A 23,920-nucleotide genomic window follows, 5' to 3' on the forward strand; every position below is an offset into this window, starting at 1 on the left:
TGAGGAGGTAATAGTGGGCAGTTTGGGATGGAGTGTGCCCTGTTTTTATCTGATTGGAAAATAAACCGTCTAATCTCATAGGGAATAGGTGAAATATTAATTTTAATTTCAGCATGCAAACACTGCTCACAGCAGTGTATCTGAGGAGCGTTATCATTGTAGCCCACCCTGGAGGGCGGCTCTTTAGTGATGCAAATAGAGTTCTGATGGTTCGGGCTTTTCTCAGTGTAAGGAATAAAGCTGGGAGCGAGCATCATCTTCCAGCATTTCAGCTGCTTCGGTGCCAAGGATTAGACCAAACTTAACCTTCATCAGCAGTTTAATCTAATGGTGTGGTTGTGCAGCTGATTTAAATCAGCGCTGTACTGGGTTGCTCTTCTCCGCCCTGCAGCTGCGTGCTCTGTTCTGCTGCTGCTCTTCTCCCCTCGCTCGTTCCGTGCACTTTGCTAAACCAGCAAAAACAAATATTTTTGTGCTGCCTTAGAGAGCTGGATGGTGAGGGAAGCAAGGTGGCAGGGCCAGCCTTGGAGTGATTCCGTAAGTTGGATGAGCCACCCTGGTAGCTCACTGCTGCTGGGAAGAGCGTTCCTACACACAAATGGGGTGGTGCCAATCCTGTGCACGATGGACCTCACCTGCCTGTGAAAGCTCAGCTTTCCGATGGAGATTCCCAGAGGATTCCCTGAGACAGGCCTCGGTGACTTGCCCGAATTGCAAAGACAGCCGGTGGCATAGCCAATATCCCAAACTAACAGGAGAGGAACAAAACCTAGTTCCTTTTGTAGTTTAAATCGGAGTTTTATTTTGATAAATAGAAGCTAAAAGGGAACTCGATGCACTTTTGAATAATGGTACTCAGAAAGCAACATCCTGGACTAAGTTTTTTTTTTTCCTAAGCACCTTTTTGTTCGGGTTAAGGTGCAACAGAAAAACCACAAAACGGAGCCTTTTAGGCAGTGGGAAAGGATGCAATTCTCCTGAACTTCCACTGGGCTCCTCTGCTGTTACAGTCAACAGAAGCACCAATTAAACGCTTCCTGGTCTGAACCGAGCTGGCTTCCAGTCGAGATTCCAGCCTGTGGACTCGGTATTGTTTCTGTCCAGAGGTCTGTATTACCAAAACTGACAGGTGTCACAGGGGTTATTCTGTTCTTACCACTTTTCTGAATTTAAAAAAAATTCCTGAAATATTAAAAATATCTGAGAAGAAAAGGTGTTTGTAAGATACTGGAAATCCTATTACGTGGCACCGTTCTGTTTTCCAGGCTGTCCAGATGATAGGTTATGGATGATATTGAAGCTCAGAATCATACAATGACTATTGTGTTAGACTTATACAATGAATACAGCGCCCCACAGTTGAACCAGGTTCCTTTTCCTATGAATGTTTATTTTCTGTCGAAGTGAAACAAGACCTCAGTTTTATATATTCTCCCTATATAAATATTTCTCTACTTTTTCAAGTGCTCATAAAAAATGTGACAAGATGTCCACCGAGGTCACAAATGTAAGCATAAATAGCTGCAATTTAACATCAGTAGTTAGCAAACAAGATACCCTCGAGGTAAAGAGGCTGATAAAAAGAGGGCAGCGATGCATTAAAGATGCATTATTTGGGGGTCTATGGATATAATTTAGGCTTCACAACAAGGTCAGACTGATTTAATTCTCTCTGCAAAGGTCAGTCCAAGGCCTGGCTGTACTAACCCCTGTGCTCTCCATCTGTCTGCACTCCAAGGCAGACACTTTCAATAGGTGATTGTGTGCTCATGACTGGATGAGAACACATTGAAATTACCTCCAGGTCCAGGCCTCCAAACGCGTTTACTCGGAGCCACGGCTGACCCTGGAGTAGCTGGTACCTCTGGAACTTTGCACTCGGCTGCAGCTTTGAAGTGCTGAGGAGAACATCTGATATTGGTGTTTTCCTAATGTTGTAAATGCCCGTGAGTATTCGCCTTCATAAATGTTACCGCAGTGTCATAAACGCTTTATGCAGGTTTATTCTGTGACCCTTGAAACGTGAGTTCTTTCCAGCACTGGCAGAAGTATAATATAAAGTGAAAAACCCCAAACCATTCCAATACTTTCTCCAAAATGAGGAAAAATGAAGGGACTGGTGTTTGTGGACATCTTTATTTAATAGTCTAGGTTTTAAAAAAATCTTCCTCCATAAGCAAGGGATTCTTTAAAAATAATTGACAGGACAAAATAAATATGCCATGTCCCGGTATCTGTTAGTCATTTTCTTGCTGCTTTTTTCACTTGATGCTAAACGTTTCTGAATTCTCTTTTCATTTTAAGTAGGAAACAGGTTTATTAATCTGAATGCAGCAACTAGAGAAAATGAGGCCAGTGAATGATTTGAGTTTTCAATAGATATTTAACTCACTGAAATAGTCACACACAGCAAACAGCGCTTGCTTTCCTGAAAAAAAAAAAAAAAAAAAGAAAGACACATAAGATTAGTGGAAGGTACACTTAATTTTAAAAATGTAAGAGACCTTACTTTTACCTGCAAGATATGAGGATATGAACAGATACTGCTTTTATTGTAGGCCAAAGCATAAAGGTAAAATTATATAAAATGGCATGAAATAATTGATGTACTATGCTAACAACCAAAGTAAACAAAAAAACCCCTCCACACAGTGCTCTTGCCCAGATGCTGTAAGTATTCCTTGGGTACAATACTTACGTACATCTGGTTACAGTGCTTATTTTACATTTGTAAAGTAAACAGTTTCAAAAGGAAAAAAATGAGTGAATCTGGTTGGGAACCAACAAGATTAAAATTAGGAATTCAGACCTTAGGATTCAACTCTTCACAAAGTAGCTTATCCTGTGTTGCTCAAGTCTGCCTACTGTAAAGTCACCTAAAAAGAGAACTGCAAGAACAATAATACAGATCATAACAGAGTAAATTAAAGGGAGATTTTCAGATTTCTGCCTGTCTTCCTTAGGTTAAATAATGTCCCTGGTAAACAAATTCTGATCTTAAATGATAAAGACTTTTTGTTCCCGGTATCTTACGAAATCACCTCTTGCTTTTGTGCACAATGTGTGCTGATGAATTAGAGATAGTATTTGGCTCTTGAGGCTGTTTCAGTGGCCCTGCTTTTCTAAGTTTGAAGAAGGCAGAGAGAGAATCTGAGCAGAGATCACAAAAATAAAATAATAATGAAAAAGAAAGGGTGGTAACTTGTAGAATCCTTTTTCTGTTTTGTTTTTTTTTTTTTTAGAGCATGTGGTGCCTGACCCCTTGTCCTCATGCACACACTCCCATTTCCAGTGGCCAGCTCACTTTTTCACTTGGCCCAAGGGTTGCTGGAACACCTCTTCTGCTGGAAGGTGTGCAGGTGTGCTTGGATTAGCCACAGGGAATCATTGGAGAGTGAGTGGCAGAGGAAGTCGCTCTCCTGTGATATAAACTCTCAGCCTCTGTGGGTCCTGTCTCCTGCTCTCTGAAGGAGCTGGGCTGTGAACTTGGGCTCTTTTCACTGAGTGGGTATTTTCATAGTAGTTACTATTTGTGGTATTGTATTAGGAATATTAAGGTATTCATTACACCAACTGTTTGCTTTAAAATACTTTGTGGGTGAGCTTTTATTGCTCAGGAATGGCGCCAGATGGACAGTCCTGAGGAGCAAAGTCCTCACGCTATCTGCAGATCATGGCACAAGCAGTGGCACATTCAGTTCTTCCTCTTCTCTCTTCCTCCATCACCAGCCTGACAATTCAGGAGGAAAAGGGCACTCCAGAGCAACCAGCATCAGGGTCACCTGTTGAGGTGACAGATTTGAGACACATTTGTTGTAACTCTGTGGTGCCTTTCCCAGAGGCTGCCTGGGATTTTTTGTTTACAGCCTCTTAGTGCACTCTTCCTGGAAGCTGGGGCAATTTTTGAAGCAGTTACTCTCTGTTGCATGAGTCCACACTGAATAGGCTTTACAATATTTCTATCTCCAGCACCTGGAGCTGTGATTTACCTTTTTTAATTGGTTTTATCCCCTCAATTAGGGAAGGGACACAATTTCCAATAGGGATTGAACAAGTAATGTCCATCCTTGTGTCAATAATGGAAGCCATTCACACAGAACAAAATAACCTGTTGTGCCTGAAGTCCCTGTCCTTTGTTTGCATCTCATTTGGAGCACTGCTTATCACTTTCCACCCTAAAATCAGTCTGGCTTCTTGCTTTCCTGAAAAGCTGAGCCCAGGGTGGGCTGAAAAAGCTGCCAGCACTGTCAGCTGTCTGGAGATGTACTCATCTACCTGGCTGACACTCTTTTTCCAGAAAGCCTTTGCAGGATCTGGATCTTAGGCTAGGATGGCTTAGACTTAAGTGGAAACTCTAACATGACAGTATTGACAACTTCCACCCTAGGGTGGTGTTCTGCTGTGGCAGCTGCTTTGTTGGGGAAGGACCTCTTGAAGTACAGTGCTGCTTCTCGTGCTTTGCTTATGTTCTGCACACTCAAAAAAGAAAGCAAAAAGCAAATCTGGAAGTCTCATAAAAACATATGATTTTCCACCTTGTAGCAGTGAGTGCTGATCTGACCTCACACTGCACTCTCAGGGGCTGCAGGTGTTCAAGGGTTCAGGCTCTCCTGGTCTCCAAGCACACATTTTGCTCTCTGAAACAGAAAAATCCCGTACCACAAAAATGGGAGCTGCTTTTTGATTGTGCGCTTGTCGCATTTTTTCACGTGTGAGACACGACATGCTCTGTCAAGCCACCGTATTCAAACTTCCCCTAATATATTTCATTTTTATTAGCGACAGAGGACAGGTGATTTGAATCTTAATCCTAGGGGGTGATGTGTGTGTGAGGTGTAGAACACCTAGGCGTGCGCTGTGGTGCAGCTATTGCAACCAGCTCACATGCTTTGCATATCAATCTCGAGGCTTTTGCTGCGCCCAGCTTTTCTAGGGGCATCACTTGGTGGGAATTAAAATAAGAAGGGTGCAGGCTACTTTACACGGTTGTATTTCTCTTTCCTATTGTTAAGTTTTTGATTCCCCTTTTCCCTTACTGCGTATTTATACTCCTGCCAAGTTGCAAAGGAGCAAAAAGCTGCTCCTTGTATTATTATGAAGTGATGCTTTCGACAAGTCAGGCTTTCGGAGAGGAGAAAGCACCAGGCAGGCAGGTGAAGACAATTTCTGCATTGCAGAGTTACTGTCTTACACGTGCTCATCCTTTGGGATGGAACTTAACAATTCACAGCTCTCTTGTCCTCATGCTCCTTGTGAAACTCACTCCAAGTCAAGATCTTCCAGTTTGCTTCCATTTGGTTGGAATGGCTCCCTGACTCCAGGAACTCTCTCCTCTCCAATCCGCAGGTTATAGGGGCAGTGTTTGGGGCAGGATAGCTGAGCTGCTGTTAGGCAAGAAACGGGACAAACAGGTTAAAAAAACTCCATGTTCTCAGGTGGATAAAGCTGAAGGAGAGCTAAGAAATCACCCTGGCACAGCAGAAAACAAAAAGATGTAATTTTGTCCTTTCTGTTGTAGCGTTTGTGTGGAGCAGCAGCTGCCAGCACGGATGGTTTCCCTAAGTGCTCGCAGGGAGTCCTGCTCCCATCAGAGACCAGGCAGGCACTGCCCTGCTGCAGAGCCTTTCTCCTGGGACAGGCAGAGGCCTCCCGTGCTCTGAGCCGAGTTCACGGCCTTGCCCCCACAGCTCTGGGGAAGGTCACTGTGTTTGCCGGTGCTGCAGGAATGTGCTTTTGGCGCTGGCAGAGCTCGACACCAGAGGAAACAGTCCCAAGTGCTTCCTCGGGTTTTCCCTGCAAAAAGGGGGCTGGGGGAGGAGAGAGGACAAAGACAAATTTCTTTTGTGATGGACAGCAGTGATGCAAAGCTCTGCATGAAAGCTGGGTAACATAAAACCTTCCCTCTTCCCCTCCCACACAGGGACCCAGAAAAAGTTTTGTACGCTGCTTTACCTGTATTTTGATGTCTCAAGGCACACACAGACCTCAGGTTAGCCCTATATCAGGGCAGAAGCATCAAACTTTTAATCCCTGAAATTAAAACGGCTGTTTTACCTAATAGGGGAAAAAAGACCTTGGGACATTTGCAGAGAGTTAAAAGAAACAGTGTGTAACAGCGTGGACAAAGTCCTGACCTGAAGCACAATGAACTGCACCAACGCCTTTGGTACAGCTACAAGTTTATAGTGTTCTGGAGTGTTGTTTATGTTACTATAAAAAAAGGTGAGAAAATATATGCAGTTACTTTCTGTTTCTCCCCATTGAGCAGATGGCAATTCATAGCTCAAACTGTTTTTTAAGCCATTTCACATTTTACTAATAAGTACAATATGCTTTTGAACAACAAGCCGTGCTCAGGCACTCCTGCAGAGGTTATGAGGCTGCTCAGGTAGCTCAGAAATCAGAGACTTTGGGAATTCTGTTGCATTGTAGTGGCAAAGATTTTCTGGTCATGTCTCACGTGGTGGAAAACACAAGCTGAAACCTCTCCCATTTCTTGTTTCAAATTATTTCTAATTTTGCAGGCCACAAATAATAGTGCGCTTACCCGAACCGCCTTGGTCTGAGATTGTTTCTACCAGCTATGTTCTTGGTAGAAAAGAACCACACTTTTTAAGGAGCTGAACATTCTTTGCATTTTAAGTGTATAATAATAGGTGGAGATGGCCACTGGGAAAGGAGAAAACATTGAGCAGTTCTGTTCCAGGAAGTTTTGGTGCTTTAGAATGAAAGCTGTTAATATTGCACACGGTGGAAAATTCTCACCATTACATCCATGGTTTTCTCAAAACCTGTTAAATTATATGAGTGCAGAAATAAGGAAGAGTGGGTTTTATTATTAATTGACACTCATTTTTAGCTGGCATGTGGTGGCAAGTCCTCCAAACAAACCCAAGGCACAGATTAGAGCTGAAAGTTTTGGAAATGTTCTAAATCTTTGTAGTATTGCAGAGTGGAAGTGTAATATTAAACTGACAAATTGAATATATCTATTTTTTTTCAATGTAATTCACAGTTTCTCCCTATTATTTTTTACTACCCATGGAGATAAAGCAAAACAAATTCCTCAAAACAGAGAGGAATATATTTCCAGATACCTTTTCCTATTAAGTAATATATCTCTCTCATACATATGTACTGTCAAATATCTATCCATTCCTTTTCCACACTGCGTCTCCAGCCAGAAGTGTTGGCTATGCAAATATTGCAGAACCGACTCTTAACATATGTGCTGTGTGCCTGGCTACAGCTACACGGGAAACTCTAGGTAATAATTAGAGTCTGCATATATTATCTTGCAATTATAATTTTACATAATCGGTTATGTAATCTCGAGGCTGGTATGCGGTGAGAAACTGTGGTTACGTCAGAATTCTTCGGAAGAAAAATAAAATTATTGACTGTAAGTGCACGTCCTAGCGAGGAAGGAGAGCAGAGGGATGGCGCAGCACGGAGTCTCTCGGCGGTGAAAGCCGCGCTGGCTCTCGCTGAGGTGGGATTCGCCTCCCCAGGAGCGAGCAGCGGCATCCCGGCGCTTCCAGGGGCATCCCGGCGGCTCCGGGGCGGGGAGGGTGGGGGGAGCGGGGAAGGGGACAAGAAAACGGAGCACAAGTGGGAAGGTGACAAAGTGTGTTGTAGGAGTCTGAGCTCGTTCCCAGCTACTGCCACGCTCCCGGAGAGGAGCGGGATGAGGAGCTGGGGCCGCGGGCTCGGGTCCGCTGCGACCCGCGGATCGAGCCGAGCCCGTCCGCCCCTTCCTTCCCTCGGGGGCTACGGCAGCGGCATCCAACAGCCCCGGTCCGAGCGGCTGCACCGCCCGAAAGGGCCGGGGGTGTGCGGGTGAAGCCCCGGAAAATTTAAAAAAAAAAAAAAAAATAACCCAGGCACGCAGGGAAAACAACGGACTGTTAAATAAACCACAAAGTGAATCAGATGAAATTGCCAGGCGTTCGCTCCCGATAAACAGCAAGCTTTATAATATCCAGGTGTTGGGGAAAGCTGTTGTCTTATAGTTTATAAATCCCTGCTGGTGGGAGGGAGGGTGAGAATCTTTGGAGGTGAATGAAATATCAAATCACGAGGCTGTATGTAGATTTATGATTGCATAAGAGGCTCAATCATTTCCATATATTGAAATGTGCTGTCCTTTCCACGACTGCCCAGCCCTTGGAGGGAGAGAGACGCTCGATTCCGCCTTGATCAATGCTGACTGTGAAGCAAGGAGGAGGAGAAGGGGGGGACCAGGCTGGCACCAGATGGAGCAGGGTCTAGGGAAAGGTCAAGGTTAGCTCAGGCTGCTATTGAATCGGTTGCAGCCTCACAGATAGATCTCTGCCTCCGAGGCACCCACTGGGGCTTCTCAGAATCAAATCTAATAGAAAAGGCAGTCACAGAATGAAATCGCTTCATCTGAATGCTAAAATTGTTATTAGGCTACATTAGAGAGATACCGGGCACATGATTACCAAAAAAGGAAGCATGCCTAGCAGTTTGCGACTGAAATAAAAGCTGTGAATATGTTGATACCATCGGCGATGTGCAAAGATAATAGACAACAGGAGAGAGGGGCAGGCAGAGACGCGTGTGTGTAACGAACAGATTAACATATTGATGCGGATGTGTGTAACCCTATGAAATTATCCCTGCGCGTCGCCGTGGTGTGTTTGGACGTACGCAGAGAGGAGCGCTCGGATTCCTGCGTGTCCTGCAGTGGCCGTGGTCCTCAGCACTCCCAGGACATTTGGTAATTGATTAGGAGCGCAGTCATGGGCTGAGAAGCAGGAGCCCACTCAGAGGAGAGGTTTGGTGGTGGCTCCTTGCAGAGCCACGCTCAGCTCGTGTTGCGGTGGTTGCCGTCACTTCGATTTTGATTTCAAGTCCTCCCGGAGGCACAGGGCTCAGACATGGTTTAAGGCCGCTCATTTTCTAGCTCATCCCAGGCAAAACTCTGAAGTGATGTCATTATATCCACACACATGTGCAGGCACCCCACATCCTGATCCCAGGAGCGTGACGTGAGCGCACACATACGCGTTTGGAGCGGCGGTGCTGTCAGCTGGCTTACAGAGATCAAAGTGAGGCTCTTCCCAGTTACCAGCTCCTCCACGTTACCAATGCCTTAACCTACAGCACAGCCATGTCTTAAAGAAGGATTTAGTCTTGTAAAATAAATGCTGGCTACACTAGATTAAACATGATGACTGCACTCTAAGGGTTAATAAATTTAGAATTAACAGATCATCCCAGCTTGATACAGCTACTATAGATGATTTAATATGCAGCCTAAGCAGGTTGACAGTCAGCTCACAGATGCAGATAAGATCAAACAGTCTCTTGATTCAATAGATTGAATGGTTGTACTGAGTGTCTGGAAGGTGAGTGACAGTACGTATATGGCAGGGGTTCTGGTAAAGAAGGGCTTCGATTCCCCACTGCTGTGCACTGCACTGGTTTTCCTTTTCTAGCAGTCAACCTTTTTCAGCAATCAAACCCGGAGTTAACATGAAAAAAATTGTCTCAAATATAGTTCAGGAGAGTTATTTGAAGTTTTCAGTAATGAAAAGCTCCACACTTTAATGGTAATCACCATTACTATCGCTAGTCTGCACTTCAGATTCCTTTTCCACGGACAAGGCCGTCGCCACCCACTCCATCCCACAGGGAGTCTCAGCTGTCCGCAGGCTCTGTCTGTCTGTCCACACCAGTCTCCTTCCCTGGCAGACCTAAATCCACAGGACGGAGCTATTTTGGAGGCCAAACAAGGACACCTTGCCCCAGACAGCCCCTGGGACTTAGTGAGTGCAGCCTTATCCTAACGTGATTCATCGTCCAGAGGCTTTGGCTGCAGGAAACCTCAATGGATGCAGAGTGACAAAGACAATTCCCCCGGAATGGAGCTTCTTTCTCAGCTCTTTTGCTTTTCTGGCTTAAAAGTTAATGTCTGTAGTAACTCTTCTGTGGTTTATGTTTTCCTTTTTTGCTCTCCTGTCCTATTTAAACAGGAATGTAAAACAGTCCTCATGGAGGCTGGTGAGCAATGGGATGACAGAGTGGTCTCTAACAATTTTATTATTTGATCAAGAGTAAAAGCTCCACCTGAACCATTAGATTTTACAATATGAATATGTTTCCAGGCAATTTTAAAAACGCATATTATGCATTCAATAGACCGTCACAGGTCTGAATTGTGTCTTATTGTATTATATGGGGCCACCACCATACTGCTAGGGATATTTGTGCTAGAGTTACTGCACATCTGAATGCTTATAAATTAGCTATATGGTTTACTTTGGTGGGGTTTTAAAAATATTCCCATGGTTTTGATGAATGCCCTGCAGAAGGTTGGTTTGATGAGCAGTGCTGCTTTGAATCTGCCAGCAGAGCAAACCCAGAACCCACCTAAGATCTGTGATTCTTAAAAACTGGCTCAGGTACTTTTGCAAATGCTTACCTGGGAATTATAGTTTCATTTTGATTTAGAAACCCGTGGCTCCCTTTCCATCCCTCAAATGCTGAGTTAGAAAAGAGAGTTAGAAAAGATGTGTGCTTTGGATACAGATCCGCATGGGAGTGCCCGCTGATATTCCTGAGCAGATCTGTGACACCACTCAGGTTTGAGGCAGTCTTTTTCCTGCTCCATGCCTAGGAGCACCTCTCAGGTGAGCTGATGGAGGCAAATCTTCATCTCTAAAAATCTTCACCTTCTGATTAGAGACAGGCGACATCAAACTGCCAGCGCTTCTCAGGGCGAAGGAAGAGCACTCAGATAGCCCTTGCAAGAGAAATGGCCGGGCAGAAGAGGCCAGCAGCACGCTGAAGAAGGCCCTGTGAGGCAGCGTGGAGCTGGCAGGGCTCGGGGGACCCGCGGGGCTCGCAGGAGCGCTGTCCCCCGCCGGGCCCCCCGGATGCCCCCGCGGCGGCGGTGCCGCTTCCCAAGGCGGAACCAGCGAAACCAGTTATCTGGCAGCAATTTGCATATTGATGGTGCCTCCTGCCGTTCTCCCTGATTGCTTTACAGGAAGGAAAGGTAACAGGAAAACACAGAAACCCCCCCCTCAAAAATGGCAAAGAGGCTTCTACGTGCGCGGGGGCTTTGATGGAAGAGTAAAGCCTGGTAAAGCCCGTGGCAGGGAATTTGTTTGCCAAACTGATTTTTGTCTTAGGATTTGAAAGCAGTTGTGTGTTTCTTTTCTCTTTTTTAAGTTCTGAGGCTGAAAATGTGAGGTCCGTGCTAGAGACGAGCACTGATCACTTCAGGGAAAAATAATTAGCCTCGTCATATTCACTGAACGTGGATGTCTAAGGAGGAGGCAATCCTCGGAGACTGGGAAAGACGTTGAATAGACACTTTAAAAGTACGGTGTCACGGTACAGATATTTTTTAGTCCTGCTCATAAGCAAAGTACACATGTGCAGTATGGCATTGAATATAAGAGCTCTAATAGAGAACAGTTTCACTTTTATTGGCTCTGAGTATAGAGGCTGCCTAAGACACACCTATTGTGAGGCACTTGTGGCCTCCCTCGTAGGAGCGGCCATGGCTGTGTCCTTGTCCATCCCTAAGCCATCCTCACATTCCTTCATTTCTGGGCAGCACCAACCAGGGTGCCAGGAGCCTGTAGCTCATCTCAGCCTCGTGCTGTTCAGCAGGAGATGGCAGTGGATCCCATTGCTCCAGCCACATCTAGACCAAACTTCTCCCTGCTGCCTGTGGAGGATAGCACTTCCAGACTGGTGCTCTGTATGGCCTGGATTTACCCTGTGGATATCTATAGCACCCAGACGTCTGAGGGAGGTGTGTGCCAGCACAGACAGTGCATGGAGCTCTCTCCCCATGTGTTTACATCTATTTCTCTCTCTCCAGGCTCTCAGATGCTCTGAAACTAGATATGATAGGGCAAATTACAGTCTAAATTGTGAATACATTAATTTCAGTATGGTAATATCAAACATTGTACTTATTCCTGATTTCTGTATTTAATTTCCCTTGCTTTTTTAAATGCTGGGGAATAGTTGCTCAGTGAACAATAGCATTAGTACAATAACTCCCCCCAACCCCAGCATTCATACTTAATGCACATCAGCTTTCTATGTAATGCCATACAATATACTTGCATGTTATTTTAATTGAGTGAAATCTTATTCATACTGATGGGAGAAGGCATTCTTTTCACTGCAGCCAAGATTCATACTGCACTGACAGAATTATGTGTGCTGACAATAACAAATGGTGGCAAAACTATCCAAACTGCTCAAAGAAGTGGGCTCTTATCACAGGTTATTCACCACCACTCCTGCTCCCCCTCAGTGCTGTGTCTTTCTGTGCAGCTTTGGGCTAATAATAATTTATTCTTCTGACTACAGGGAGTTGCATTAAAATATTATTGTAAGCATTTTAACAATTAAGCTGAAATTTTGCATAGAATAAATATGGCAAAGGAGAAAACCCACAGTAAAGCTGTCCTTATTTTTAAGCCCAGAGAAAGGACTCTGCTCTCTCAACTATTAATTATTTTTCATCTAGATCCTCACAAAAACTATGTCATGTTCTGCAAAGCAGGCGCATTTCTTCTTGGCTGAAGCTAAAAGCTAAACCTAAATGTCACCTGAAATAGTAATATAAAGTGAATATAGAGAATGATGATTGTGTCTGTTAAATTTCAGTCCAATGCATTCTAAGTGACTAAAAGTTGAAGCTCTAAAAAGCAATGTGAGTTATTTACAGAAGATGTTAAGGCACCAATCTAACAGCATGCTTGAGTACATGCTTACTTTAAGCATGTAAGTACAGCTGATGTGCCTAAAGATAAATATGTGCTTAAGAATTTTGCAGTACCCAAGGCCAAGTAGATTCCTCTGGCAGGGGTCATATCAAGTAGAGTTAGAGGAGGAAAATCCTTTTTTATTGCACTGTCCTTTCTACTGTCCCTCACACCAAGTGTGCTAGGAAGGAGAGACTGTTCAGCAGCAGATTAAGTCAAACAACTAAATCTTTCTTCATCTTGTGTAGCAAAACTAATTTCTCAATAGAAATAATTTATTTTTGATTGCTGATGTTGGGTTTCTCAGATTAGTGAGTTATTTTTGTTATTTTACTTTTTAAAATTGATTTGAGGTATACCTGTATTTATTTTTCAATACAAAACGTTTGCCTTTCCCTGCCTGCCACATCCAGAGCAGGGCTTTCCAGATTTCCTCATCAGGAGAGTTTGATCCCCTTGGATCTAATCTTGCACAGAAATGCACTTATCAGCTCAAGTCAGAACAGGAATTTAAGAAGCTGTTTGTGTCAGTGACCTGTCTTCCTACTGCTCATAGGCTTGGACCCAGTGACCTGCTTAGATGCACAGCCTGGGATCTCAGCAGTGTCTCAAAAGGACCAACTTATGCCATCATGGGCTCCTGTGAGGCCAAGACAGATGGGGGGGATTTGGATGTGTGGAACATCTGGCTTCTCACAGTGCTTTGTTTTGGAATGGCTCGCACAGGACACAGCCCTGCAGTGTGAGAGCCCCAGGCTGCAGCCAGGCTTGGTCAAAACTCTTCCTGAAACAGACGGAGATGCTGCTCTTGAGTTCAGGTGTCCCTGCTCCTGAATTATGTGGGGAGGTGGGCACGGGAACGGTGGGATCAGCTCTGTGAGAGCAATCCATTCACAGCTCCTGGCTCATGTTTCTGGCCCTGGGCTGGGCTTTGTTTGCTGTAGGATGGAGGAAAATCTCAAGTCTGCATCTAAACTAAACATGCACTTTTTGTTTTAGTGTGATTTGAGATGATAAAACCTGACTTTTGGAAGTTTAAGGCTAGAGAAAAGTAGGGAGCACTTATCAGCAAAATCCTTTGTAACACAAACCAGTATTTAAGCTCAGGCTCAATATGCAAAGCTGAGTGGCTCATCCCTTTCTAAGTGATGATAGCACACAGGTAGGACTCATTTCCACACATTTCTGGGAGAAGATAAAGCCCAGGGAGATTAAAAGATTCTGAGAATCTGTTAGCAAAGGTATTTATTTATGTTCTCTTTATCTTACACATTTAGGACCCTCTTTGGAGATAACTAAAGTGCCATTCCTTGTTCCTGGCCTCTTCTCAGGGTATAGGAACACGCAGGTGGGTCAAGGTGGCAGGTGTGCCCCGTGAAATCCTCGGGGTAGCTGTAGCTTTACCTTGGGTTTCTATACATATTCCATTGAGTATGGAGCTTCAGAAGAGCTAGAAGTACCAAATTCATACCCTAGATGTCAGTAAAAGAAAAAAACATTAAAACCCATTAAAAATCATTTTATAAAAGTCTGTGAATCAAGCAATGGGTTAGCCAATTATTCATAAGATAATTCCCTATATGGACTGACAGTTGGAGTCCCAAGTTTCAGTTCAATCAAATTTACACAGCCCAAGTTATAACCTCTTCAAGATGGGGATTGTAACAGGAGCACTGACAGACCATAACTACTGTGCCTCTTTAGCAATAAAAGCTCAGCTACCTCACTCGTGCCACGGCTGCTAGTGCTGCAATAATTAAGACTGTATGGATTTGCATTATAGGTCAGGTTCTGGGAGGTTTTAAATGCACATAGTTTAAATCATGTTGGCTTGAAATGTAGTATACAAATGCTCAGGGGCAGGTTATGTGTTTACTTATAAAAAGATGTATAAATATTAAACCTACAATATGACAACTAAGTAAGTAGTGCAAACTAAACCCAGTTTGGCTGAAATCAAACATTGGATTAAAAATGAGATTTTTACTAATGCCTTCCTCTGCCTGCCCACACACAAGAAAAACTCTTTGTGTGCTTCAAGGGAGGTTTTTTGCCACTTCAAAGTCTGTTCCCTGAGCACTTTGTGCCATTTATTTCCCCAGAAAGCCCAGTCAAGGTTCAGGGCTCCATCGTGCTAGGTGCTGTGCAAGCAGAGGCAGGCTGAAATCCCGGGCCTTGCTGAAACTCATGGAAAAAAAAAAAAAGTCTCCCCAAGTTCAGGGTTTTATTCCAGGTCCTGCCTAGGGCGAGCCGATAACGAAATCTTTCTGTCACCTGGCGCTCAGATGTCTGTGATCCTGCACGGACTCGCTGCTCTGTGTGCTGTGTTTGCTAGTAAGAGCTTGCAAAATCAGAGTTTATTTTGAGCCTTTATTAAAAAGAGGGAAAAAAAAAAAAAAAAGGAGAAAAGGAGAAGCAGCGTGCCCAAGTTTCTCCTGCGGGAATACTAATGCACGTTCTAGAAATAGTCCTCTGCTCATTCACGGGAGTCAGCCTGGTGTGATAAGAGTTCCACCCACGTTGCCTCCGCCTGATTGAGACTATCAAGACGGTGTCGGAAAGCACCCCGTGCGATCTGCCGTTATATAATGCAGCCCAGCTCCGGGGAACTGGCAGAGTTTTGGAATTTGTGTTTGGTCCTAATGTTCTGTAATGTTGGCAAGTGAGATTCCTGCTCCGAGTGAGTGACAGTTGGAGCTTGGAAGCAGGAACATTTGCCCACCAAAGTTGCTGAACTCACCCACTGCCAAGTCTGTCACTAAATTAGCAGATAGGCAGGGACAGCAGTACGTGGCATGAACCGTGCCGCGCTCCTTTGCACCTTCAGGTCCCAGTCCTGGGTGCCCGCCTGTGAGATGGAGAAAGGCCACACTTCTCAATGTTAATTTTATGTCCCTTTCTACAGCAACCTCTAAGAACCACAGGTGCTTGAATGTAGAGAGGACCACACTGTTTCTCAGGCAGAGAGCCGAGTTATGAGGAAAGGGACGGCTACATTTTGGCAGATTTAAATCTAAGACTAATTTTTACAGCATGAATCTTCTCACCTGCTGCAGTTTATTGCCATTGCTGTGGGACAGGGATGGGATGCCCACCTCTGCTCTCAGCTGCTCCAGGGCATGAGCTGGTGTCTCAAGGGTCTGGTTGATACGGGACAACCTGAGGCGGGATGGGCACTCAGCTAATGAGACAGACCCTTCTCTAAGGTTAGCTTCCCCTTGGAGGCAGCCTGAAACCCACCATGGCTCTGATTTTGCTGAGGTGTAGGGCCACATTTCCTCCACCTGACTTTGTTCAGGGGCTAGGAATCTGTAGGCAAAGAGCAGCTGATAACATGGCCAGGGTGAGAGCAGCTCCAAACGCTGCAGCACGGCTGCGAGGCATCCCCTGCAGCTTGGGCAAAGAATGGTTGTGGAGGAGCAGGTGACACAAGTTTGTGTCAATCCACAGAACACAATCACTGGGTCATCTTCTGTGCTGGCCTGGGTCTGTTTTCACCCGCCCTTCCAATCTGCCAGGGTTTCTAGGTGTTAGCAGTTAGCATTTGGGCATTTCTCACTGTGTTCACCTGCCGCTTTTACTGGGTTTGTTAGTACAACCCAGCAAAGGACAGCAGCGCGCAGGAGGTACAGAGGGCTGGAGATGCTCGCTGTGGCCCGGAGGTGCTGCGGGGGTGGAGGCAGACACGCAGAAGATGCAGCTTGTGGGGTGCAGTGGGGCAGTGATGGGGTGCGTCGCCCTTGCTCCACGGCTCTCCTGGGGAGCTCCCAGCCCCAGCTGTGCCCTCTGGCCCTGTCTTTGCCGCCGGTGCCGGGACCAGCTCGGAGGCAGCTCAGCCCCCTGCCCCCGGACGCGCCGGGGCTGACCCCGCTGCCATCATCAGCCTCTCCGGCAGCGCCGGGGGCCATCCGACCCCCCCTTTCCGCGGGGTGGCTGAGCCCAGGACACCGGCGGGGGGACTCGGCGGGGGGACCCGGGTTTCTGGGCGGGCTCAACCCGGTCCTGCGGCCGGGGGCGGCCCCGCATCCCTCCCCATAGCGCCCGGCGCTGGGCTGAGGCTGTAGCAAACTCCCTCTCGCAAGAGCTGTTTGTTGACCACATTCACGTTCAGAGCCCTGAAGCTAAAAGCACTTTACACCATAAAATAAAAGCACTGTCTTTTTTTCTAAAAGGTTACGTCTGGAGGCCACGCTGCTCATACTTCATACAGAAAACTACTGAAAGGGCTATGAAATCCTCTATGATTTACACTCCCTCTCAGTGCATTAGGATATAGATCTACTCGACTCTAAAAATACTGTGGAGTTTCTAACCGACGTGAATATATGTGCATTATTTCAGAAAGTCTGTTAGAAAACTTGTCAACACATTATAAAGCATAAACCAGGACTTGGCCATTAAATACAGAGATCAGAGACAAAATGTATATGGCAGGAAGTACCGAGAAAAGTCCCTCCATTCAAAAAAAAAGTCTATTAGCTAAAAGTTTACACACAATATACACCAAAAGGTTTAGAGCGAGACCGTGGACCGCAATTACAAGGCATAAATGGAATCAGTAGGGGCTTTACAGTCCCCAGCGCAGTTAACTGGGCTGCCAGAAAATAATTTTAATATTGTCATAATTTATTACCCACCGAAAGCCACATCAAGGATTGTAAATACAGTCACTTTGTGTCCACGACTGCTCGTTAAACGGCCTCGTTCCCTTCCCCTAAAAATACAATGAAATAAAAACCCACCTGCATTATTAATCTGCGGTCATGCCGTGTTAAAAATGTCTTCTCACTCCTTTTCTTTCTTGAGGTTTGTTATCTCCCTCCAATCACATGACAATGCGAAGCGCTGTGGGGTGGGGTGGGGGGGTACAGGAACGAGGGGGAGCCAGCACTATTGCGATCAAATGCTAATATTAATAATTATCCAGCCAGGATGAAATATTATTTTTAAGGCAGCGAGTTTCCATTTAAATCGAGGCATTTTTACAGTGCTGGAATTAAGGGCATGCTGATGGTAAGAACATCCTCGCTGCCGTTCATGAAAGCATCTGTAAAATTAGCTCTTGACTGTAGGTTTTGAGATGCGGTCTGGGAAGTCACCTCTGGAATCTCAAACACGGCACGATAATGAAACAGATTTAGTTGTCACCAAGTGCTTAATTTGCTATGATTTTTGAAAAAGAAAATCAATGAAACGATGCCTGTGATTGGGAATAAGCACAGGTAGGTGTTCTGATGCAGGTTGGCTTTAGAGAGCGTAATGAATTGTAATTCAGAGGAGTGTTAACTGCGAACCGCAGAACCTTTCAGGGGTAATAAAGTCATTACTTTTTACATTGTAGCCACCTTCAAAAGCTTTATACGTGCCATTAGATATAAATCAAGCCCCATATATATGTATCTGCATCTCCGGTACAGGCACACACGCCCGTGTTTTCGCGCAGGGACATGTGCACGCCCGGCACAGCCAGCCTCGCGAGCGGCGTGAGCCGCTGTTTGTCACCTGCGGCTGGGTCCCCCCGCCACGTCCCGCATCTGCTCCCGCACCCTGCCCCGGCAGCCGCGGGGCGCATCCCCGAGCCGATGGATAAAGGAAGGGAGCGGGGGCCGCGGGGGGGCCGAGCGGCGGCGGGCGGAGCCGGGGGGCGGCTGGCGGGAAGCTGAAACCATCCCACGGCGGAGCGGCTCGGCCCCGGCCCCTGACAGCCCCGCCGCTGCGCGCTCGGGCTCGCCCCGCCAACAGGTCCCCGCCGAGCCCCGGCCCCCGCCGCCCCTTCGCTCCCCCGGGCGGCCGCGGCTCTGCCCGGCAAAGTCTCCCTTACGGCGGCGGGCAGCTCCTCGTCCCCCCGGGCTCTCGTCCGGCGCTCCGCTCCGGCTGTCCGCCGCCGTCCCGGGCACGGTTACCCCCTCGCACTCCCTTGGCAGCCGCACTTTGCTCCGCACACCCGTTCGCCTCCTGAGCTTATTTCTACCGCAACCTGATCCCTCCCGGTGCCGGCAGCGTCCGCCTCGCTCCGGGTTCTTTCGGCGAAGTTGCAGCCGCCGCCGCCGCATCCTCCCAACTCGAGCCACTTCTCGGTGCCTCCTGCCGCCTCGCCTCCCCCCCTCTCCCGCCCTCCCCCGTTGCCAGCCCGCTGCCCGCGCCGCCCCGCCGCCGGCAGCCCCGCGTTTCGCTTTCGTTCAGAGCCCGTGGCTGCGGGCAGGGCTCGGAGCGCCGCCGGGAGAGGAAGGGGGTTCCGGGGATGGCGGGCGCCAGCAGCCCGCGAGGAAAGCTGCGAGGTCCCGCCGCCCTCCGCTCCCCCCGCGCCCAGCTCCTGCGGCTTCTCCTCCCGTGCCTGCCGCTTCCTCGCCCGCCAAACTCCGCTCGCTGCTCCCCCGCCCGCCTCAGGGCAGGGGCCGCCGCTCGCCGCCGAAGTTTCCAGCGGCCCGGCCTGAGCCCCCGCCGCCCCCCAGCTCCCCGCGGGGCCGCCACCGCCGTCCCCCGGGGACGGGCCGCAGCTCCCGGGAGGAGGGGACTCGGCGGCTTCGAGGAGGATGGGGGAGGCGAGCGGGGAAGCCGGGAGCCGGATGCCCCCCCCCCCTTGCTTTTTGGGTGGTCTCCGGTCCTACCTGGCTTCCCCCAGCTCCCCCACCTCCTCGGCACAGCCCGCGGCCAGCCTGCCCCGCAGCCCTCTCTGCCCGGCTCTGGCTTCACCGAGATGTGTTTGCTTTTCCACAGCGGGGGTGTGCGTGCGAGAGCTGCCGCTGCCTGCCTGCCTGCCTGCTCGCTTTCTCCTGCTCCTTTTCCTCCCTTCTCTCTCCCCGTGTGCGTGTTTAATTTCCCCCCCTCGCCCCTCTCCGGGTCCCCTCTTGCACCCGGCTCCTCCGCGGCCACTCGCGGCTCCGGCCGCCGCCCCCTCCGCCCCCGGCCCCCCGGCTCCATTCGGCAGCGTGCGCCGGGCGGCCGGTGCACCCCCCCCTCGCCGCGCCCCCTCCCCTCTCCCCCTTGCGATCACTGTCCATTGGCTTGTCCTGCTCTCTTTTTCATGTCCAGCCCCTGATGAGTGTCCATTGGTGTTGCCTTCGCCTTCCCTCCTCCCCTCTCCCCGGCTTGCCCTGCCCATGTTTTGTATGTCTCTGTCCATCCAGGCTCCTGACGTTCAAGTTCGCAGGGACGTCACGTCCGCACTTGAACTTGCAGCTCAGGGGGGCTTTTGCCATTTTTTTCATCTCTCTCTCTCCTTCTCTCTCTCCCTCTCTCTCTCTCCCTCTCTCTCTTTTTTTTCCTTGCACAAGAAAAAAAAAAAAAAAAAAAAAAAAAAAAAAAAAAAAAAAAAAAGCCATGACTGCTATCCCACAATTCATCTTCCCTGCGCCATCTTTGTATTATTTCTAATTTATTTTGGATGTCAAAAGACATTGATGAAGATATTTTCTCTGGAGTCTCCTTCCTCTCTAACCCGTCTCTCCCGATGTGAACCGAGCGACTCACAAGCCACCGAAGCCACCAACCCACCATGTCGCGCCGCAAGCAAGGCAAACCCCAGCACTTAAGCAAACGGGAATTTTCACGTAAGTAACCCAGAGAGCAATTTATTTAATTTCCTCTTCACGGATTTAATTTTTAATTCGAGCGAGAGCAGGGAAAAAAATAATTTAAAAGTGAGAGCGAGTGAGCGAGTCGAGGAAAAAAAATTAACTCAGCGCCGGCTCGGGATTCTCAGCATTCTGGTTAATTTCTCCCTCTCTAATTTAATCACCTTGATGACTTTTCTTCTCTTTCTGCCCGTGTCCCTCGCCCGCCGGCGCGCACTCCGATGCCCCGCTCCGCGCTCGCCTCCCGCTCTCCGCGCTCTTTGGCAGCAAGAGCGGCAGCTCTCGCCCGGCACCGGGAGAGGCGCGGGCGAGGTGCGGGGCTGCCGGGAGCACAACCGGCCGAAAGTGGGAAAAAAAATTCCTGCGGGAGCGGCGGGCTGGATGCTCGGCGGCCGGGCGGGCGGGATGTGCGGGCGAGCGGAGCGCGGAGAAAGTCCGGCGGCCGGAGCCCCCCGGGCTGCCGGCGGGCTCGCCCCCTCGCCCCGCGGCGCCCTCCCGGGGGTGGTGGGGGGTGGGGGGGGGTACAGCCGAGCCGGGCCGCCTCCCTTTTGTTTCCGCCGCGGGGTGCGGGGTGGCCGTTCCGCCGCCCCCCGCTCCACGCCGCCCCGGGCCGGCGCCGTGCGGGGCTCCGCCGACCCGACCTCGCCCCGCGCCCGCCCCGCCGCCGCTCCGGCTAGGGCTGGGGCGGGGGACGGCACCGGGCGGCGAGGGAGCCGAGCCGAGCCGCGCCGCGCCGGCTGGGATTCCCTGCTCGCCCTCGCCTCGCGTTCTCCCGCTCGCTTACTATTTTTTGGAAGATTTTCAAAAAAAAAAAAAAAAAGTGGAAGTGGATTTTGATTGGGAAAAATCTCGTGTCTGAATGTTTACAAGCACCGCGTGTGCGGGGAGCCTCCTGCCAACAAACACAGGCGAGAGCGAGCCCGGGCTGAGCACACACGCGCGCACACACACACGCACACACACACTCGCACCCTCACACCCGCGAACGGCCCTTTCTCGCCGCCGCATTTCAACCCCAAACCAAATCCGCTCTCCCCGGGAGAGAAAAAACAAACCCCGAGCCCCACCACACCGTTCGCAACAAAAACTCTCCGGCTCCCTCCGTCCCTCCCTCCAGCCGCCACCACACACACCAGGGCTAGATGCAAGATAAGCGGGAGCGCTCTTTGCACAACAAAAGGCAACTCGAGCTGGAAAGGTTTGGGGCGAGGGGGGTGGGAAGGAAGGGAGAAAAAAAAAAAAATCCCCTTTTCCTCGGGGTGAGCCTGGGGGAAGGGGAAATGCTGCATGCTTTTCCTCACTCCTTTCCCCCCGTTTTCTTTATTTCTTCCTTTCTCTATCTCTCATTACTCCCGGCGGGTTTTGTTCCCTCCCAGGGATGGCAGAAAACCCAGGGCCATTTCTTCCTGCCAGCCATCCCCGGCTCCCTCGGCCCTTCGCAAAACCCCCCAAACTTTCCGCCGCGATTTCTCTTCCCCCGCGGCCGCCCAGACAGACACTGCAGCCAGGTTCGCACATGGAGCGAAGGAAGCAGCGCCGGCTCTTTGCAGGCGGCCGCTCCGCCGCGGGCAGGGCTGGCCGGGGGCTCTGCCTGCCCAAAGTTTGCCCTAAAACCCGGGGGCTGTCGGGGGCTCAGCCCCTCCCCCCGCCCCCAGCCGTTTTTCCGCTCTTTTCCCCGCTACTTTTCGGGGAGATCTTATTTTTAATTTTTTTTTTTTTTTTTTAATTTTAATTTTTCATTGCTTGGCTGAGTATGGGGTGCAGCATCACCGCCTTATGGGGATTGGGGGCCCCCCTGGAGATGGGGTACGGGGGGTGCTTTTCCTGGGCAGCCGTGGAAGCGGGGTGCGGAGAACGGGGATGGCGGCGGGACCGGAGGAGGGGGGTGGGAGGCTCCGACCCGGCCCCCGGCGCGGCCGGGCGGGATCCCCGCGGCCGCTGCTCGCCGAGGAAGCCGCGGGCCGGCGCGGAGCGGCCGCACGTGCGGGGCGGGAGCGGCGGCCGGGCCGGGCCCGGGGGGTCCCTCCGGCGAGAGCCGCCCCGGCGGTGGGGAGGGGGTGTGGGTGGGCCGGGAGCTGTGGGGGGAGAGGGAGGCCGGGCCGGGGGAGCGGCGCGCCGGGGATGCGGCGGCGGGGCCGGGGCCGGGGCGGCGGAGGCGGCGGGCGGGCTCCGTGCCCGCTTCGGTCGCTAGGAGGCACAGCGAGATCAAACAACCGGGCAGCCCCGCGAACTTGAACCTGGCCGGCTCCTCCGCTGCCTCCCGGCCGGCGGGAGGGGGAGGGCGCCCAGCTCCCTCCCCTCCACCCCCCCCCCCCCCCCACGCCCCCCTCCCTCTTCTTCTTTGTTCTTAATTTTGCGCGGAGTTTGCTTGCTCCGGGAGGCAGCGGGGGATGCTCGCCTTCCCCCTCCCCGGGTTTCCCCTCCCTCCCCATAACGTGTTGGCGGTTCCCCATTGTACCCTCAAGTCTCCCTTTCCTTGCACCGCACGATCCGAAGACACAAACTTGGGGATTAAGCAGCCCTTCTCCATCCTTCCCACGGTACGGTGCGGGGAAATGCCCCGGCAGCGCATCCGCATCGCCCCGCGGGCATTTCTCCTCACCGTAGTGTGGCACCCCTCCTCCCCGCCCCATCACCCCCAGTACCTCCTTTCTCCCGGCACTCCAAAATCCATCCCGCTTTTGCCCGTGCGGTTGTTTTGGTGGCTGGGAACAGGGGGAAGAAGGCGGGAGTAGGAGGGCGAAGGGGGAAAGCTGAAAAGACATGTTGGTGGAAGGGCAATTTGCATGAAAAATAGAGACGGATGATTAGGGACCCAGGCAGGGAATTTTGATTGCCCCAGAATTAAAAGATGCATCCTGCAAATCAGAGGCGAGACCAGGTGAATTGTATTCCGGTGTTTTCTTTGTAATCCCGGTATTTTATATTATGTTCTAAAAGTAGCAGTAATAATAAAAAAACGTAATTTTTTTGCTGGCTCTGGCTCCATCAGGAGCCAAATGTTTTGCAGCGAACACAATGCCAGCTGTATTTCATACATTACTATATAATTCTTGTTAATTAGCAATAATTTACGTTAAGAGCATAGAAAATGTTGAGGTTACAGGTTTTATATCTGTACATTTGATCATCTTGTTATTTTCAAGAACTTTGCCTCCTATAAAATTAATTAGGTGAAATGTGGAGGTGTAATCAGCAACCTCTGAATTACCACTTCATTTCCTGGTTTTGATTGTAAATCAGCCCAGTCTGTACAGACTTTTAGCAAAGTCTATTTTTGTTCAGTGCCACTTTTAACTGTCTGGTGTCGAAGCAGCGGGTTACCTTCCCCTGCTAAATAATAGTGACAGCGTCAGAAAGGAATCAGGCCGCGGGAAAACATTATAATTGAGTAATGATTATGCAGAGCTCCTCGCTAAGCCAGTTGTAAGGGGAGCACGGGTGGTTTTGTGTCTTTTTGCTGCGGAGAGTCGGTGAGCTCGAAGTTAAGATTCGCAAAATACCTTTGTCTGCGGCGTGCAGCGAGCTACCGGTGGAATTAGTCCTGCCATAATTTACTCCCTCGCTCCGAAGGCGAGGAACGGC

At 49.4% G+C, this 23,920-nt stretch overlaps 1 protein-coding gene and 2 long non-coding RNA genes across 5 annotated transcripts in view; 1 reads left to right on the forward strand and 2 right to left on the reverse strand.

Annotated features, from left to right (window-relative positions):
* Positions 1-85: 85 nt before the first annotated feature.
* LOC148224146 (uncharacterized) lies at positions 86-23,123 on the reverse strand. Its single transcript, XR_015802069.1, has 2 exons — positions 22,981-23,123; positions 86-6,030 (listed from the first exon to the last, which is right to left on the reverse strand). It is a non-coding gene; the product is annotated as an uncharacterized LOC148224146 (long non-coding RNA).
* Positions 13,990-18,852, reverse strand: LOC148224147 (uncharacterized). Its single transcript, XR_015802068.1, has 2 exons — positions 15,502-18,852; positions 13,990-14,233 (listed from the first exon to the last, which is right to left on the reverse strand). It is a non-coding gene; the product is annotated as an uncharacterized LOC148224147 (long non-coding RNA).
* BCL11A (BCL11 transcription factor A) overlaps positions 19,717-23,920 on the forward strand; it is a 70,959-nt gene continuing 66,755 nt past the window's right edge. Inside the window, exon 1 of one of the 3 annotated variants that reach the window (XM_088160759.1) lies at positions 19,717-20,311. In XM_088160759.1, coding sequence (XP_088016885.1) covers positions 20,257-20,311 — 55 coding nt within the window. In that variant the 5' untranslated portion in view covers positions 19,717-20,256. Of the gene's footprint in view, positions 20,312-21,402; positions 21,534-23,920 lie in introns of those variants that run through there. The other 2 variants (XM_088160761.1, XM_088160760.1) reach the window with 2 other exon arrangements.

This window comes from Sturnus vulgaris, chromosome 3, assembly GCF_052056855.1.
Source record: "Sturnus vulgaris isolate bStuVul1 chromosome 3, bStuVul1.hap1, whole genome shotgun sequence".
Taxonomy (NCBI): domain Eukaryota; kingdom Metazoa; phylum Chordata; class Aves; order Passeriformes; family Sturnidae; genus Sturnus; species Sturnus vulgaris.